At 42.5% G+C, this 19,877-nt stretch overlaps 1 protein-coding gene across 1 annotated transcript in view; it reads left to right on the top strand.

Moving 5' to 3' along the window:
- APCDD1 (APC down-regulated 1) overlaps positions 1 to 18,938 on the top strand; it is a 29,466-nt gene extending 10,528 nt beyond the window's left edge. Inside the window, exons 3-5 of the mRNA XM_084508287.1 lie at positions 36 to 567; positions 12,031 to 12,352; positions 14,675 to 18,938. Coding sequence (XP_084364413.1) covers positions 36 to 567; positions 12,031 to 12,352; positions 14,675 to 15,126 — 1,306 coding nt within the window. The 3' untranslated portion in view covers positions 15,127 to 18,938. The remainder of the gene's footprint in view (positions 1 to 35; positions 568 to 12,030; positions 12,353 to 14,674) is intronic.
- Positions 18,939 to 19,877: the final 939 nt, after the last annotated feature.

Consider the following 19,877-nt stretch of genomic DNA (forward strand, 5'->3'; position numbering starts at 1 on the left):
AAATTTTGTTTCCATCACTCTCTATCTTCCCACAGCTGCGAAGTTAGAGCAGGCCCCGAGTTCATCACAAGATCATACAGATTCTACCACAATAACACATTTAAAGCCTATCAGTTCTATTATGGTGGCAATCGCTGCACAAACCCTATCTACACGTTAGTTATACGTGGCAAAATTCGACTTCGCCAAGCATCCTGGATCATCCGGGGGGGTACCGAGGCTGACTATCAGCTACGCAACATACAGATCATATGCCACAATGAAGCAATAGCCAAAAAATTAAGTGAGTTGGTGAACCACACGTGTCCTGGATTTATACCAGAAGATAGTCCCTGGGAGCAGGATGTGAGCTATGATTTGCTGAGAGAAGAGAACGGTTGTGAATGCACCAAAGCTCTGAATTTTGCCATGCATGAACTCCAGCTGATCCGTGTGGAGAAGCAATATCTGCATCACAACTTAGATCACCTTGTGGAGGAGCTATTTCTCGGAGACATTCATACCGATGCTACCCAGAGGAGGTACTACCGACCCTCTAGTTACCAACCTCCTCTTCAAAATGCCAAGGTACGTGTGTGTATAAATGCCATCTTTTTAAGATACCAGTGACAAAGCCTGCATTATTCAGCTCTTCTGAATCAGCGTACTAGTGTAATCTAAAATGCAGATGTGGTTCTAAAATAAGAGATGGATGGTGGCCTTACAGGTGATGTAGTCAATTATAAAAAGATCACAGAACATATATCATGTGAATAGAAACTCTTCTGTGCTTCATGAGACTGCATCAAATGTGTGAAAAGTAGTCTGATGAGCTAAGTTCAACAAAGGCCACTCTGAGTCTGGAGAAGGAATCAAAGACATGTATGCAGAGGTGAGAGTTGTTGGCTGGGACTATTGTTGTGGGCTAGCAGCAGAGAAGAAAGAAAGTTTGATACAGCACTGAAAAAAGGCAAGAGAAAGAGGCATCAGTGGATGCTTGTTTAGTTGCAGGAGCGTCAGGGAGAGAGGAAGTCAAATTGTATCAACATCTGGAAGGTAGGTGATCCATAACCTGGAGAGAAAAAGAGGAAATTGGAAGGTAGAGACATGAAAGGGACAGTGTGAAGGGAAAAAAAAACTGACAGATTTTGCAGGTCATGAATCCAGAAGCACGCACACATGTTAATGAAATGAAAAACAGGTGCATTTTGAATGGGTCTCTAATTTCATTGATAATTCAGTTTTCAAAGGGGCCTCAGAGTGCCCTTAGCTTCACTGAGAACTGATCAACCCATAGTAAGTCAAATAAAAATCAAGCAGGAAGAGTAGACATTGATGGCCAGAAGCAGGAGGTCTGTCTGTACATCTTTACAGGTGATGTTTCAAAGGAATGCAGCAATTGGAACCACATTGCAGGCTGCAGTTGCTATCAGTATGTTCCAGCTAGGTACTGCTGCGGGATCACTTCCAGCTAATGGGTTATCAGAATTTTTTATCATCTCACTGCAACTGATTCAAACATCAGGCACAGCTTATCAGCAGTAGCAGGAAACATAACAGGGGAGGTGAGAGTTTAGATGAGAAAACCTTGGCTTTCCCTTTCATTCAAAACTGCTCTGTCTGCCCTGTGTTGTGTCTTCCTCCTCTGAACTTCAGTAGTTCAGGACTTTACTTGAAACATTTTAATATCCTGGTCTGGTGATAATTTTAATCTGCAGTATGCATATCTATGCATATCTATGGATATCTGCATATCTATGCCTCTATACAAACGCTGCTGTCATTTCTGTTATTCTTACGCTCTTTTCAAGTGACCGGGGACAAGTGTGTTTCTTCTTTATAAACATACATCTTCCCAAACTGGAGGGTTTCAGCAGCAGTAGACGAACCACAGCACATTCCTCATCAAAAATGTTGGATTTGGCAGTTTACATTTTATTTAATTAATTCAAACAAGTGCATCTACTTTCTCTTTGCTCATTTGGGAGAGAAGGTTCTTTCCTAAATCTCTTCCTTGAAAGAAATCTGTAGGGTCAAATTATCTGACACCAGCTGTGTGAACTAATATGTTATATTAGTTCAACAAATACGGGAGATCTTTTTCTGACCACCTGTACAGAGACCACATGTATAGAGACAAAACTACTGATTTAATCCATCCCAGCTGATTATATTTTCAGGTCTATTTGGTCAAGTCTAGTTATCTTATTATGGGCTGATAGATGACATAGTAAATGCCTAATGTATTTAATGCCAAATGCGTTTCCACCTGGTAGTAATTTCATTACAGTCAGAATGATCAGGTGTGCTGTTGACCAGCTTTCTGAAAATAAGACTTTTGCCCAAGTCCGATGTAATTTTAGGACAGGCTAGTCACAATTTTCCTGCCTGTCTCTTGTACTACTATAGCATCACTTTTTTGCCTCTCAAATATAATGCCTCTGAAATGTAATGCTCCAATTAAAAGGATTAAATCTTGCATAAAGAGGTTTCTTTCTCGAGCCAGGTTAAAAAACAAAAAACAAAACTTAAAGACCTTACAGTTATCTGAGAGCAGTGAAACTCTCACTTAAAATTACAAAGCCCGTTATCTTAGGCATAATATGATGTAGCTTGTATTCTGATGTATCATCCAGCTGTGGCACCATGGAGGGCACCTGTCTGAGCCACCCTGTATGCATTTAGCCCACAGTCCCACGTGGCATGGTGGGCAGGTCCTGTCCTGAGCTATGCATGCTCTGAAATGAGTGAAAACCTACAATGTGGATCTCATACTGTATGTTTACAAGAACTGGGGGAGTAGGAAGGCAGACAAGCCAATAAGTTATCCATTGGTATTCATGAAGTACAGTGCTTCCAAATAATACTTTTGGTAGCCAGATCTTGGCAGAGGCTGAATCTTGAGGCTGAATTTCTGTCACTGGAATGCCATTCACACGAGTACTATTGGCTACAGAAAGTGCTGTTACTATAGAAAGCACAAGTTAACTCTGAGTACACCAAAATACATACAGATTCCAGCTCTCCGTGATGAAACCCCTGTAGCCTCACAAATGGAGCTGCCAGGTCGTAACTTTCAGACCAGTGCTCGACACCCATTTTGTCCAGTTACGAGTTCTGGCAAGTTACTTTACCTCTGTTTCTCCTCAAATGTTTGCCTGCACAGCCTTTTTGGCTCCTACAATGTATGCATGTGTACATACAGTGTCTGGTTTACAGGGACACCAATTCTCAGCTGGAGCCCTCAACTGCAGAAGATGGGAAGGTAGAACTCAAATTTTAAGTGTGCGGCAGCCTAGGTTCTCTTCGTATTTTTGGTGAATTAATCTTGTTCAGATTTGATGTGAGATTTGTTTTATCTTGAGAGAAGTTGGGCTTGCTGATAGAGGTTTTCAGCGTAGCACAATTAATAGTACCCCTGAAAAATGAACCTTAGCGTTAGCTCCCTTGAAAGACTTTGTGGGTTTTGATTTGTTCTTAGCCATGAAGTTCTGTCTGCTAACAGGTTCTCAACCTGGCTGTATGACTTGGTGTTTGCTGAATGGAGGAAGAATAGTAACAGAGATGCATTTTTTTTCAAGCTCAGGCAAACATACCACTGAAAGGTTATAACCCTTCTTCTTTGAACTCCTTTCCTTCTCTAATTGTTGCTCCACTGGGACCCAGCTGAAAATGAGTTTAAATGCTAAATTGAGTTTAAAACTACAAGTCACAGACTCCTCTGGAAACTGGACACCATGAATAAATAGAAACGTTAAATCAACTTGTTTTTTTAAGGTTTCTACAGTCATACCAAGAGGCTGGGGAGGCCAGGAAATTGCTTCTGAAGTGAATCAGGTGTATTGTGTGGAATCTTTCATTTAAGGCTTTTTTCATTTCCTTTTTATTTATTTTTATTTTATACTTATAAAGGCCTGCCTAAAATAAGTTAAGAGGATTCAGATTTTGAGTTAAATTTATAGTTAAGCCGTATATAGAAGAAAGTTCCACCCAGCTCAAGAGTTTACACAGCCTGTAAGTTGGATGTGGTAGCCACGTTCATTACTTATGTGGTTGAAATGAATGGTAATTAAAAGCAAATGATTGCTGGATATGCTAGGAATGCCAAAGCCACATGATCAGGACTTTAAACAAATAGAATTGGACCTTCTCCAAACTCCTGCAGTGATTTCACCACAGGATGGTAAATCAAAAGGGCTGTCCAAAAACCAGACAGCTTTATACCGAGCTACAAATCTGAATAATTTCACAGATTACCATATCTCAAGTGTTCATATAAAACCAGGGAGCTTTTAAAAATATCTCATATGTCATCTCTTAAAGCTTTACAAATGTTCGTAGATAAGAGCATACCTTAAACAAATTCCTCTTGTAAAATACATGGAAGTTCTTAAGTGCAGCTGTTTAACAGGTCACTGTATAGATTTATCTTAGCAGTCCTCTAGCTTTGCTCAAGGTATGAATTAGGACTTGCTGATGATGTGGGTTGAATGTGTCTTTGATGTGTCTTGATGTAGAGAGTTTAGAAAGGGATTCAAGCTAGTGCATGTTGAACTTCTTTACCCAGCGGGAAAGAGCATGCTGATGGAAAGGGCAGGATGGTGGAATTGCTTGGATGGCATCATCTGTATTGTACAAAAAATACTGATTAGGACAATACCAAGGAGCCTGGCTGACCAGTCATAAAAACACACCTGATTTGCAAATCTATAGGGGAACTTGCAGCATGAAGGAAGGCTTGAATGCAGTATTCGCTCGCTGTGCATAAGGACAGAAGATGTTTTCCGAGACATCTGCTCTGTCTAAAAACACAGGAAATGTTTACAACAGCAATACTAGGACACTGGTTTCACATCTAATTGCCTCAGAAATACCATTTTGTAAACAAAGAACTCCTTGTGCTATTTTATCATCTGACTGAGTAACAGGAAAGATCAGTCCACAGCTGTGATGACAGGTCATTCAAGTTAGATCTTTTATTAGGAATAAGGCTGGAGTGGTCTGGAACGTCACAAGAATCCTAAAACATGCTAGAGTAACTTTCCTTTTGTCTTTGCCATGTTCAAACGTTTGCTGGCCACACATTTTCATTAAAATTTTCCCAGGGAAAAGCAATCCCAAATTGTCAATCGTCTCTGACAAGTTTATTCACCGTTGGAAGCTGACTTTCAGCACCACTCGGTGTTTGCAGCTGGAGCTGATTCCACGTATGGAGGCTGGTGCTTGGGTTTTGGTTTAGCCAGGAGGTAAAAGAACAAAGTGCACAAGGTTTTCTAAGCTTTTGAAAATGTGGGTGTTCATCTCTTTGAAACTCAGTTACTTCATCTGTAGGGGGAATGCTGAGTACTGGAGGTGCTCACAAGGAAATGCAAGCAGAAGTTAATAAATAGATCTTAAACATGTGAAGTGCCTCAGAGAAATACGCAAAATATTATCTCAATCAAAAAGCATAATTTTGGAGGACAAAACTCCTCTGTTTGCCAGAGCAGTGCTACTAGACTTCCAGATTAAGCCAACACATGAAGGGTTTCTTTTGTTCATTATTACTGGCAAAAGACTCTTGATTAGGGAAATTATGAGGGCAGCAAAGAAAGAACATTGAGAAGACTGTTCAAACAGGTTAATTCCAGGTTTATGAACAACAACAATGTGTATGATGCACTTCAAAGATAAGAGAAGCAAACAGCTCCTAGCCAAACCTTCAAAAGCTGTGTTGGTTTTAAAACCATATTCATCTTCACTGATCACCATTTCTTCTGCAATTACAGTAAAAGTCTGCTCCAACACAAATACAGTACCCCAGATCAGAGTTAACTATTTAGTTTAGCAAAATAAAAGAAGGGTCTTCAGATCAATGCAGCAAATATATCTAAACTACTGACACCTTCCTTCTCGTTGGCATCGAACCACAATTACTTCATCTTTTGTAAGCGGGAATGGAGGACTCATTGCCAATATTGCTATGCAGTAGCATAGTAGGAGTATAAGTAGGCTTACATAGGTTGCTTTTTAAAGGCATTATAGACACATAAGGCAGCTTTATTTTTTAATATTCTGCTCCTGAAGACGGACCATCAAACTGTTGCTTCATATTTTCCAGGATTTTTTTTATACTTACCAAAATATTCATGTCACTATAAATGTAGTATCATTTTTGTTGGATAGAGGACATGCAAGTAAATTCATCTGAGAAAAAGGCCATGATTTATCTATGTTCCCATCTTTGGTGCAGGCTAAAGGAGCTTGTATGATAAGGGAACAAGCAGAAGACTCTTGTATTTCATTTCGGTCATGTTTATTTCAGTTTTATGCAGGGTTGTGCAATGGAATCGACGTGATAGATCAGACAGTTGTGTAATGGTAGTGCCTTCAGATTCCTTCGCTATCTTTCTCTTCCTGGGAGTAGTTAATAAAAGCCATTCCTCAATATCTTAAAATATATGGTACATATTTGTAGATAAATCTGAACGTACCTCCACCCTCCTTACTGCATGCAGCTCCTCTGTTCTCCACCAAAAGAAATCCCAAACTGACAACCCTGCAAAGGAGTTACCGCTCTCCCCAGCATTTCATTTGCTTCAAGATTTTTTAATTAAAGTTCTAAATCTTTGTTATTCTTCATTCCCTTTGGCAAGCTGAATTACAACTCTGTCAACCATGCTTTTCAACTCCCCAGAGCCAGCCTAATGCATGTTAGCCAACTTAGCTTCATATGAGGTCATGGAAAGCCTGCAAATTATCACTTTTGTGGTAGAGGGAGATTGTAGCCGTTTGTTAAAGTGTTGTCTTGGTCTGCAGTTATCTGGAGCAGTGGAAGAGTGGAGCTTGATACTACCCTGAGCAATTCATAAAAGTGTTCTTTGGGTGGACTCGGTCCTTGGCAGCGTGAGGCAAAGCATCTAACATTTTCTGTTTACTTGGATGTATTTCCTTGAGCTGACACCTTCTCCCAGCTGATGTTCTCCAGAGGTTTGCCTTTGTACTTGTCCTGGGAGCATGCAGTTATTGATACCAAAACCTGGCACCTGGCTTCTTGGGCGGTGAGGCTGAAGGCACTCTGACCATGCAGGCCTCGTCCTGGGCCTATCTAGCCCAGCCCATGACACACACAGCGTTCAGGTGGGAGTTGGGGGTCACTGCTAAGCATGTCTTTTCTTTCCCCTCTTCCTCAATGCTTTCTCTCTTGGTCAGAATCTGCCCTAAGAGGGGAGTCCCCGACACAAGAGCAAGACAAACTTGTGAATAACCAGAGCCTGGGCTGCTTCGTGTTGCTTAGGAGCATCTTCCCTTGGTGGCAGGTCTTCTGCTAGCCCTTGCCACGCACAATACAGTACAGATGCAATCTGTCGTCCTCTTTCAGCCATGAATAATACCCACTTCTTGCCATGAAACCAATGCAAATCAATGCTAGCCAAAGGTGGGTTTATGCCAGCTGAGAACCTGGTTCTTCCAAACAGGCTTTCCATGTTACACCTGCAGAGGCACAGGTAAAACAGACGTAACAGCTTAAGAATGTTGTAGAAATATTTTTAATGTCAGTATACGACTTGATAAGGCAAGATATTGCTACAAAAATGTGAAATATGTGACTTCACTGGGTATTGTAACGGAGCAGTGGTGACAGTAGCCCAGGAGGAGGGAACAGACCCAGCTGGCAATAATATTGGGAAAGGGAGGGATGGGTGTACTTAGAGTAGCCACATGGAATATCTGAGTTTGAATAAAAACTGAAAGTTGAAAGGCCTGAGCCCCAAGAGAGAGATTACAGAAAGAAGCAACTGCTCTGCCAGGAGTTTAAGGGTTGGGTTTTCGTTTGATACTGGCATTACTGGGAGGAAAGAGGAGAGCGAGGAGGGAGTCCAAAGGCAGCAGAGCTGACTGCAAAGAGCATGCACTTTTCTGTGTTTCTGAGTCAGAGCTGATGCTTGAATTTCCTAACCAGCTTATGGGATAGGAAGGATGTGCAGCAGCTCCAGATAAAAAGAGAAGGTGAGATGATTTCCCAAATTACTCTGGGAAAATAATGTGTAATTTCATGTCAGTTTCAAGACCTTGCAGATATGAAACAAACTGCTGCTGAGAAAACTCCTAAGAAAGCCCCTAAAATGCTTTTCTGCTAGGAATGCATGGCATCTCTCAGACTCTTAAGTAGTCACCATCCCTGGGGGTGTTTAAGGAAAGATTGGACGTGGTGCTTGCGGACATGGTTTAGTGGGTGGCATTGGTGGTAGGGGGATGGTTGGACGAGATGATCTTGGTGGTCTTTTCCATCCTTAACAATTCAATGATAGCAAAATATCAGAAACAGTCTTCTACGGGGGAAAACTTGGGAAAAGCTGATCAGCTGGCTCTGCTTCAGGCAAATACCATTTATCTTTTTTAATTGAGATACAGACTCATTTTCAGCATATAAAAATGGATAGAGTAAATATTTTTGAGCAGTATTTTCAAAGTATCTGTATTTTCAACCTCCTCTTTACTAATTGTGCTTGTTTGTTTTGTCCCTAAATACAACTTGCAGTATATCCTGCAGGTCCTCTCTTTGATATTAAGCAATGATTTCAGCTTCTGGTTTAACCATAAGGAAAGAGTAGATTTCCTATACATTTTGGAAAGGGTTTGGCCCATAGATTTCTTGGGCAACAACAGCAACAAACTACAAAGTTGTTCAAAGAAAACTAGAACACCTTCCAAAAAGATCTTTCTACGTGTTATTCAAAGCCCATTTTACCATTGCTGAGAGAACATCCCAGTTGCGCGATAGTTTTCTTGTCCTGGGCCATAACAAACACTATGAATTGATTAGAGGAGAATTAGCTCTAGGCAGCCACAGAATCCAATAGAACTTAAGCACAAAAATAAAATGTGCTGAGACGATTTGTGTTTCCGACTATCCACAGCAATTGGGAAGAAGATCAAGCAACCTCATCCTTGTTTGCTTTTTTATTAGAAACCTCTCTGCTTGGCTTCCAGAGCAGTCTGGCCCTGTTACCATTTCAGCTGAGGCAGCAGGAGGGAGGGAAAAGGAAAAATGTTCATGGAAATTTTCAGATCACAAACTATTTTCTCCCCAAGTATACAAGAACTGTTTCCAGCCAGAGATTCAGGCTTATTGCAACCCTTGTGGCCTCATGGATTAATTCACAAGTTGGCTTCAGAGAAGCACCCAGGAGGGTGAGGAGCTGGGCCAGCACGGATTCAGCATTGCAGAGCTTCAACAAGGCTCCCTTCCCCTCATCTCCATGGGAAGGGATCTTGCAGACACCGAGCAGAGGCCATCCCTGGGGCTGTTCCTTTCCATAAGACCCCCGTATTAAAAATACTGCACTGTACACCTAAAATATTTGAAACATGAAACAGATGTGCATCCTGTCCACTGATCATTTTATTGCTTTTTAGTTTATGTCACGCTCAAATTAGCTTTTTATTAGAGAGTACTTGATTGTGTTTGGACTCAAATGTCTTCTGCCTCTGTTCTGTATTTTCTTTGAATGTCTGTTTTTAGAAAATAATCTTTCCTAAGACAAATGGAAAGGGAGTGATTTGCAAGGCCTTAGCCAGTGCAATTAAGAACCAAAAGCAGCTGACCTGAAAAAGCAACAGTGAAAAATACATTCAGTTGTTAAACATGAATTACTCCATAATTAAGTCCAATTGACTCACAATAAAACTAGATCTTTCTCATGTACATTACTTGAACAAAAATTGTACTGACGGGTTTTACATGTGGCACATTCTTCCACTAAAGAGTTCATAACTCTGTGAAAGATAATATCAGAGTGAAAAGTGTAGGCTTAAATTCAAGCACTAATCTAAGAGAAGCAATGCATTCAGGGTATGGCATTAAGAGATGCCTGAGCCACTTTGGTATCTCACTGCTTTGAAAGGGATACTCCTGCTTCCCTCATAACTTCCCCAGCTTCTCCCTGTCCTACTTCCTTTTTATTGCAGCAAGTGCCCATTCACCACAGCCACTTCATCCAGGTGTTAGGCAGCTGTAACACTTGTCTGCCCCATGGCAGGACAGCGATACTGGAGAAACAGGTATTTATTTCATGGACACCTGGCCTGGTTCACTGTCCATGCAAGGACAACAGCAGATTTTGTGGTTATGTGAAACCAAACCCTTTCCAAAGAAAAAGACTGATATCCTCTAAAGAGAGCTAGAGGTTCAACAGACCCCCTTCATTAGTCCCAAACAAGCTTGCAGATGATGAGCATTTATTGTAGACAAGAGGAAGGAAGACACTGGACTTCTGTCAGATTGTGCATGAAAGTTTGCTCAATGAATAGAGCTACGTGCAAATATATTTATTTATCAATCTATCATATACAGGCCCATTACATTTCTGTCTGTTTTCCGACAGCTCACAGTCTTTATTTAACCTTCTACAAGTCATGCATCAAACAGAAAAGCTGTAATTGTCTGTTTCTGTGAACTGAGATTAAGTCCATGGGAAGGTCACACAAGAAGCCTGTAGCAAAATAGAAAGACAGGCCAGATCTTGACTTCTCTCTTGACCATAAGAAAGCCCAAATTGAAACTCGCAGTCTCAGAAAACACCCCATTTTTACAGTCCTTGTGTATTATCTGTGCTTTCGGTGTTCAGGGGAACTACATATTTTGCACCAGTCTCTGCTGTTAGTTACAATGGCACAAATCTGCTAACTTCACCAGTCTCAGTTTATTTACTCAATTAAAAATACTTTGTATTTTCATTAACATACCAATGGCCCTTGTACTTGCTTGCAGATGCTGGAAAATGAATTTTAAAAATAGTTAACAAGCTCCACAATGGGAAAGAATGACATCTTCTTCTGTAGTATGCTGACACACGGTCCCCAGAAGACCATTTGGTTTTGGGTGGAAAGCCCCTCTGGAGGTCAGCAGGTCTCACCTCCTCCTCAGAGCAGCTCTGTTGGCCAACACTGGTTCAGGTCACCCTGGGCTATATCATTTATAGTTATTTTGCAGACAGACCATTACTCTACAGCCTGGTGAAGCTGGCAGCGGACTCATTGGTTTCACTGACTTTTGATGTCAATGTGACCTGGAGGGGAGGGAAATATAAACCCTATTCAATATGTGTAAAAGGGATGCATTGCCTGAGGTGTGTTGGTTCTCAGAAGCTACCTATGGTTGTAATAGCAGACAGACTGAGGGCACAGATGAAGAATGTGTAAATGCGCTTCCTAAAGAGTGCCCTGAGCTGAAGATAGCAAATAGAGAAATGATGACTCTGTAGTAGCACATGTGGGCTTTAAAATATTAGTGATGAATTTGAGAATTTATGTAATGGGATGAGCTCAGAGACATCACAGAGAAGAGGACTGGAAAGGGGCATGAAGAAAAAGCGTTCATGCTATATAAATTCCTCTCCCCAGTGGCTGTGTGGGAGTTTCAGCTCTTAGCTCAGTTCACTCTGAAACTCCTCACAGCTTGAACAAAGTAGGTGACACAAGGAACCCACCCTGTTCATCCCCCTGTCTCCAGGAGGGATCAGGTATCCTCAACAGATGATGGAAAAGGCTGGCTTTGGAGTCTTTGCCTCTTGCAGAAGTGATTAGCACATGGTGGGCAGCACATGGTGGGCAGCTCCATCCATGCATCACAAAATGGCCTCACCCCTCAGGGACATGGCTGGAAGCTGGGCCATGTGGATCCCAGAGGTTTGGTGCTCAACAAAATGGTTCTTCTGTGGGCCTTCATCAGGCCTGACAGACACCACAGACCTCATTCCTGGTGGAAAGAGCCATAAAGCTTTCATTGTGTTCAGTGACAGTAGGCCGTGTCTGCTGCCTGGAGCACCTCGGGCTCTGTGCAAGCTCACTTACGTCCCCATATCCATGGTGCTGTCAGCAGAGCTGTGTGCCTGACGCAGAGAAGAAAATTGGCAGAGGCTACAGTTAAGACTCCTCTAGATACACAAAGGGTACGCTTCACGACCTTGTGTTAAGGCTCAGGAAAGCTGAAAAGGTGTAAAATAGCAGGTTGCTGTTCTCCCAGGCCACTGCCCAAAGAAATGAGGGTTTCTCTCTGCCTCCTTGCAGAACCACGACCGCACGTGCATCGCGTGCAGGATCATCTACCGCTCGGACGAGCACCACCCTCCCATCCTGCCCCCCAAGGCGGACCTGACCATCGGGCTGCACGGCGAGTGGGTGAGCCAGCGCTGCGAGGTGCGGCCGGAGGTGCTCTTCCTCACGCGGCACTTCATCTTCCACGACAACAACAACACCTGGGAAGGCCACTACTACCACTACTCCGACCCCATCTGCAAACACCCCACCTTCACCATCTACGCCAAGGGACGCTACAGCCGAGGAGTGCACTCGTCCAAAGTGATGGGCGGAACAGAGTTTGTGTTCAAAGGTAGGGTTGCTCAAGGTGGTTTGATTGCTAACGAGTTCATTTCATCATTTGCAGAATTTACTCCTTTCTTGGGTGGTTTTAGGCCTTCTGTGATTGCCCAGGCAATGCATGATGTTTTACACCACTGAAGCAATGCTCATTTGAAGCAAAATAGAGAGATCTTCAGTGCAACACAAGAAAATAAGTCTTCACATCGCTAAGTCTTGGAGCCTAGTGGACAGACTTCAAACATCTAAGCAAAGTGCCCAAGATTAGATCCATGTCCTAAGGCTCCTCCAGCATAGAGGGAAAAAAAAAAAAAAAAAAAGTGACTTCAGAAGGCATTTCAGGTCATAAGTGGTATAAATCATTTTTTGGCAAAGACAGATACAGTAGCATATGTCTTTTCATCAGCTTCCAAGGGGGCCTAGAGCAAGTAGTGGTGTCCCTGAAGACAGCTCTGATTAATCCCACCGCAGTGAATACTGGATGTATCTAACAGCCCCCTCAAGTACACCAGGAAGCAGCGCTCAGCGGTGACGCTACCCAGGTCCCTGTGGCTGAAAAGCCTTTTCATACAAACAGCCCCACAGCAGCCTACTTAGAAAGAGCTCGGTGGTTTTAACCACTCGCACAAACAAACATCTCCAAAACACGATGTCCCTCCACGGTGCCAGCCCCAGCGGAGCCTGTGGAAACCCCGAGCATACTGTAGGCTCTTACCCTCCTAATTTCAGTTGCCATATGAAAAGCATATAGCTTCTTGTACATCTCCAATTTAGGAAAATATCTAACTATGAGAAATGTTTTACTAATCTAGGATTTTCATAGGAGGCAGGAGATATCCCTGCCTGTCAGAGCTCTTGTTCTTTCTAGCTGTATGCAGCATGTTCCAGCTTAGCTCCTAGGATAAAATCCAGTTTTTGCTTGAATTTCTGTTTGATAACCTGCCAATTTACCTCACAGAGCAAGGTCACTAATTTTGTTCTTTTAAAACTTTTCGGTTCACTCTCTATAGATTACTTTTTATACCAACTAGAGCAAATAACAAGAGCTGTTGAGCCTTTGAGTCAAATATCTGCTTGTAAAACTTCAGAATAAATATTTGAGTATAAAGTATAAAAATCTAAGTATAAAAAGACACATACATTATTAACATCCTGTGCAAGAATTTGTGAGTTTGGTGTGTTGGGAGGCATGAGGGTTTGTAATTTACTTGTGTTTTGGTCAGCACCAATCTATTCTGAAACCCTTTTCTTGATATACAGTACCAAAAGCACACCAAGAACTATCTCTATTCAGCTTCCACAGGCTCTTTCAATTTGGCTTTTCTCAACTTTTTAAACTCATCTGAAAAATAAAACTCTACGTGCTCTAAACCCCTATGAAAGGTAGCATACCTACAAAAGGTATAGAGGTAATTTTGAAGTGAAGAAGTTGCAACATTTTTTGTGTTTGATACTGCAAGCCGCAGTCACCATTTAGATAACAAGAAGTCTCTCTAGTTCAGAAATACTTAATACAAAATACTACAGGCAATATATAAAGATTGTAGTATTTTACAAATTTTACAATTGGAAATTATTATTTCACTAGCTTTACGAGGCAGCATATGTTTTAAAATGATAAAAATAGGTTCTAAATAGCCCTACTTATGGATAAATATGGATGTTAATAAAATATGAGCAGAGTTTTATTGTTTCCTCTTTTATGTATCTCAGCCAGGCTTTATCTGGAAAGGATTGCCTGGAATTTATGTAAAGCTCTGCTCAGTCTCTGACTGAGATATGCGGCCATCAGGTTTTCTTCAACTGAATGTGTGTGTGTGTGTGTTCAGTACCCGAAGCAGTTATATCAAAAGTGTAAAATGATGCAAATAGATTTCCTGGCCACACCTACAGTATAAGAAAATTGATTTAAGAAAGAACAAAGAGATTCAGAGCTGCTGTAATTCCCATTGGTTAGATCAAAAGACATCCTTAAGCAAATTCAGGAAGCATCAGCACCTACACAAGGGACGTATTTAAAATAACCTTGTCCCCATAGCCGCTAAACCCATTTGGCAACATGCCTTGCTTGAACCTTTGTGACATTGCTAGCAGCAGAGATAAGATACAGAAGTAAAAGAGTCAGTTTCAAAAGCATTTTCCAATTTTCTTCCCTCACTGATATTACTGTGCATTTTTCATCAAATGCTATGGTCCTGCCTGCAAAGGACATAGTGCTGCCCCATATGGGCAGATTGAAGGCTGAACCCCTATTTCAGTGATGATTTCTTGGGTATACCCCAAGCAGCATGTCGCCTTTGCCCCTCTGCTAATACCCCCTCTTCCTCGCTTGCAGTAAACCACATGAAGGTGACACCCATGGACGTATCCACAGCCTCTCTGCTCAACGTCTTCAACGGGAACGAGTGCGGGGCGCAGGGCTCCTGGCAAGTTGGGGTCCAGCAAGACGTCACCCACACCAATGGCTGCATCGCGCTCGGCATCCGCCTGCCGCACACCGAGTACGAAATCTTCAAGATGGAACAGGACGCCAGGGGCAGGTACTTGCTCTACAACGGTCAGAGGCCCAGCGACGGATCCAGCCCTGATCGACCAGAAAAGAGAGCCACGTCCTACCAGATGCCTTTAATTCAGTGCGCTTCGTCCGTGCCCAGATCTGAGGAGTCACCAGAGGAAAATAAAATACGTCTGTATAGCAGCAGGGCACTGGCAAAACATCCCAGCGCCCCAGCTCTTGCTTTGGTGTTGTTTATTTGTACTGTGACATATTGGGACATTCTCAGCTAGAAGTGAAAAAAAAAGAACTATTTTTCATGACTACAAAGCCAGGATTCCATAAGACTGAGGGTTGTTTTTCTTCAGAAAGAAAGGGACGTTTATTTTCTTGATGCACTTGAATGCCTGAGAACTGTTGTTCTTTTCCTTTTTTCCCCCCCTCCTCGAATCACAAACAGCACTCGTTTGATGTTTCTTGTGCTTTGAACTTCATCCAGTCTGATCCCTGGCCTGACATGACTGCACAAAAGTAATTGCACTTTAGGACTGCAGACTTCTGGGGGGGGAGGGATAGGGTCTCCTTTTTATTATTATTTTTTTTTAAACTGCTGGGGTGAACATTACAATCCTGCTTCAGTCGTCTCTGCCGTTTTACCATTGTGGTACTTTCTCAGCCCAACACTCAGTTTCTCATCAGAATTTAACTCTGGGGAACAACTCGGTGTAGTGTTAATACTGTGACAGTGGCTTCCCCCTCTGACTTCAGGACTCGGGTGTAGATATGTATATAAGAAGAAAACCTACAAGGATTTATCTAGCCCTTATCTCACAGCTCAACAGAAACAGCAGATCAACAGCCCTCCATTGAGACAGTGGTAAATGGTTGATATCTTCAAGTAAAAAAAAAATATTCCAAATAATTTAAACTATTTTTACAACTACTAAGTTGTAATTCCTTTTACAACTTTTTTTTTTTACAACTATTTTACAACTTCCTTTTACAACTATTAAGTTGTAAAACTAACCAGTGGCTTAACATTTTCTCATTGATTTCGTTAGCTATGTAGTTGCTTCAGGACCTCCCTCTAAATCGAGTAAATAGTTACAACCAAGCCCCCCTAAAGCCAGACAGAAAAAAGCATTTTTTTTCTGTCAGATACACAAAGCCCAGGTAAGTTGCTGATGGAAGCCTGAAATGACTTGTTCTGTTCCCGTGTTCATGAGGCCTCGTGTACTCCATGTGCAGTAGTTATAGCTTGGATGTTGTAACACTGCCGCCTCCTCCCTTTTCTCCTTGCTGGAGGATCCAAACACACAGCGTGGTTTCACCAAGGTTGCACCCACACTGGTATGGGGAGACACTGCTGGGAAACTGGGAGAGGCAGAGCCCTCAGAGAGCTTCCCTCAACAACACCTGCTCTGGAAACCCTCGGATTTTCTCCCTCTGGCAAATACCTTCTTGTGTACACACTGACATGGATGGAAGCAGAGAGAGCAGGGGAGATATTTAAGGCCAGCAAGGAGGTACAGCTCATGGATGAACCATGCTCCCAAGTTTTAATGGGGAGGAAGCTGAGGGCACAGCTCAGCCTTGAGGCCTTTACTGATATACACACGTGCTCTGGCTCACATGGGGAACCTGTGAGAGCAACACAAGGAGTAAGGTCACTGTGTTTCATCAGCAGTAGCTTCTAGCTGCCCCGTCCCGTGCTACAGGAGGAAGAACCCTCCAATGTGTCATTTCTAGCATCATAGGAAAAGCCCATCTTGAATACAGCTCTTTCAGCTTTGCACAGGTGAGCGTCCATACCGTGTGCTACAGCAAAAGCATGCTTTGAAATAACAGCGATAGCATGGACCTTCCTAGCAAAGCAAGCAGGAAAAAGCCATCCAAGTAGCAAATGGCTGTACTCAGGCTCCCTACCTCCTCAACGTTTGTGCCTTCTTGACAGCTTGCTCCAAGCTGGTTTCAGCCTTTGACAGGAATTCCCTGAGTGATAAAGAAATCAGTTCACCTGTTTTCGAGACAGCCAGAGGAAGAGGGGGAAGGAACAACCACAGGCTCTCACTACCACATCACACCTTTCACATTTTTTCCCCAGACATGAAATGTCACAGAAAACCCATAAATAGCTCAAGAGGCAGAACAGAGCTCAGGGTGACTCAGTAGCCAGCAGACAAAGCACTCATCCATTCACCTGGTACCAGATCCTCCTTCAGCTCACTGGGAGGAGCTGAAAGCCAGCTCACCATGACAAACCAAGCCCTGAGAACAACAGCTGCTCTGCTCAGCATTTCTTAATAGTTTCCTGCTCCACACCATCAAACCTTGAAGAGTTCTGGATGGTTGTTAGCATAGAGGCATCAGGAGCACAGCTTTAACCAGAAGGTCCAGAAAGGGATGTGAAGTCTCTGAAAGAGAACCTCAAAACCAGATAGGAGTTTGATTTTCTCCAGCTAGACCTCAAGTTTTCTATTCAGCAAATGTACACCAGCATGTTTCCAAATAAGTTGTTGAGGTATTACAGGATTTCAGACAAGTTCCTTCAAATAGTAGCTTAGTCTCCAACTTCTGTTTAAGACATAGGTGCATGAGTGAGCCCGTGTTAGTTTCTATTTATAAGGATGTGTATGGTGTGATGTCCCTTAGACCACAGAAGACAAGCTTCTTTCACCACATTAGGTGATCTCATCTCCGGAAAAATATAGATGGCTGGGAGCTGTTAGACCCTCACACCCCTCCCTACGCAAGGCCCACACAAACACGAGTCCCAGCTGAAATCTGCCCGTCCTTGAAACGCAGGACTGAACCCAACAGCAAGAGCCACTCCGCAGCACGATGCTCCACATTCACCAGGGCAAGGAGCCGCAATTTATGACTGTGTTGTGGCTCCTCCGTAAACTGCTTAACGTCAGAAGTATTACAACAGTTTCAAGAGAAAGACCTGTCCAGTTCTTACCTCGAAAAAGCACATCCAAACCTAAACCTCCAGTTAAATCCTTATTACGAATCACTGACTTGCACCAACCTAGCTTTGCCAAGACATAGGGCTACACTAAATGCAAACGTGACACAACATAAAAACCAAACAAGTGCCTTTTTTTCCCTATCACCCAGAGATGGTTATAAAGGAAGTGCTAGAAAGAGACCTTTGTGATGCATTACCCACCCCCCCCCAAAAAAAAAAAAAAAAAAAAAAATCTGCTTCTGGTTTATTTTGGCTCTGGTATATTATGGTTCTTCTGGTTTATTTGTATTGTTGACTTGAAACATAATTTTATGATTTTATGATCTGGGTTTTTAGCATATGCTGCAGCACCAGCTTCCCTCCTTGTGCCTACATATTTTCCTTTTATTTTCCTATTAGCCACTAGAAGCCAAGTTGGACACAGATAAGTCAGCCTTCGGAGTGCATGTGTTATTTGTCAACCCACGTGCCCTGCAAGGGTTCTCCTACGTTACAGGCCCAGGATTAGGAGCTGGGCTCCCTTGATCTCTTCATCTCATCAGGCGCTAAGTTTACTGTTGCGTGGCCCCACACACATCTGTGACAATATACTCCATTCATTTTGTTTCTCCTGCCTGACCTCGTGTGCTGGCAGTCCTGACTGCTGAAGGAGCTAAGCCACAAGTGGCTTAGCAGTGGAAGACCTACAAGCTGAGCTGTTTGTCCCATACCAAAGCTCAGAAGCATTAATGAGGGAAACAATTAATTTGGGCATCTTCAGTAACTGCCAGGGTTGCCAAAACAGGTGAAAGGTTTCCACTTGTCACCCCTGTAATATTCTGGTGGAGGAGCCACCTGCCAGAAGAAATGGTAATCTGAGGAATCTCTTGGGCAACTTTGCTTTTTAATACATGCTGTCAAAAAAAAAAAAAAAAAAAAAAAAAAAAAGGATCAGAAAGCTGTAACAGTTGTTCCTGCTCTGTTTCTATACCGTTTACATACTGTGCCTGCTGCCCTGGGGTAGAATGTCATTTGTAAGACCAGAGGTCCATGTTTTAAGATGCAGTGTCTGTCTTGCTTGAGTTGGAGTGTGCTTGCTTAAAGTGCAGGATTTAAAAAGAAAGAAAAGAAAATCTCTTTATTTTTGTAAAGCTATTGAAGATATTTTTCTTCTCAACTAGATGTTCCAGATTAAACTGCCGGGGAAGTTTAAGCACTTGTTGAACTATTGATTAAAATAAAAAAACTATCTAAAAAAAAAAAAAAAAAAGAAAATTTCTTTGCACCCTACACATTAGTTTCCTGTTGACTCACCACCTGTATAGAGTGATGCACGTCTCGAAGTGATAACCAAAATCCCTGTTGAGGGACTTGTTCACAGAAAAGCTCGTTTCTTACCACCTGTAAGAAAATATCATTTACTTGGGAACACATTGCTAGAAAAAGCTCTGCTGAATGCAGCAGGGGTGATTTGGGCTTCGCAGCACATCTTTAGGTTCTCTGAAGAAAACGAGCCGCAACGCAGGCTGGAAGCACACCACAAGCAACGCTGGTGTTGGCTTGCAAGGTTAGCATGGTCGGAGCAGCTGCGTGTCAGTACAAAGGGTGTGGTTTCCACAGAAAGAAAATATTTTTTCATAAATGAACTGTAATCAGATGAAACGGCATTGCTATTCTGCTATTGCATCTCACTTGCTCTAAGGGTACAGCCTGGGGGAGGGAGCAGGGAGCAGAAAGGACGCTTTTCTTACAGAAACCCAAAATGAACTGAGAATGCAAAGCAAGCCACAGGGTAACAAAAGCATCTTTCTTCAATGCTGTGCAGTTTCATTACTCCCTCGCTCGCACAAAGAGAAGAGGCGAAATGAAGTCAATGAGACTTCCACCACCAGCTTCAAAAGCTTTGCATTAGATCGATTTCTGAGTTTTCAGAAGTGACTCAGGATTTTTGGAAACGTGACAGCAGATCTCTGCAAGATGAGCTTGATTTTCAGGAAGCATGCCCTAAATTACAAGGCACTCCAAATGCAGTAGCCACAGTCTGAAAGAAGTGGCCACCCTTTCCACACAAAGCTGTGGGCATGGATGAATTCA

Source organism: Aythya ferina, assembly GCF_964211825.1.
Source record: "Aythya ferina genome assembly, chromosome: 2".
Lineage (NCBI taxonomy): Eukaryota > Metazoa > Chordata > Aves > Anseriformes > Anatidae > Aythya > Aythya ferina.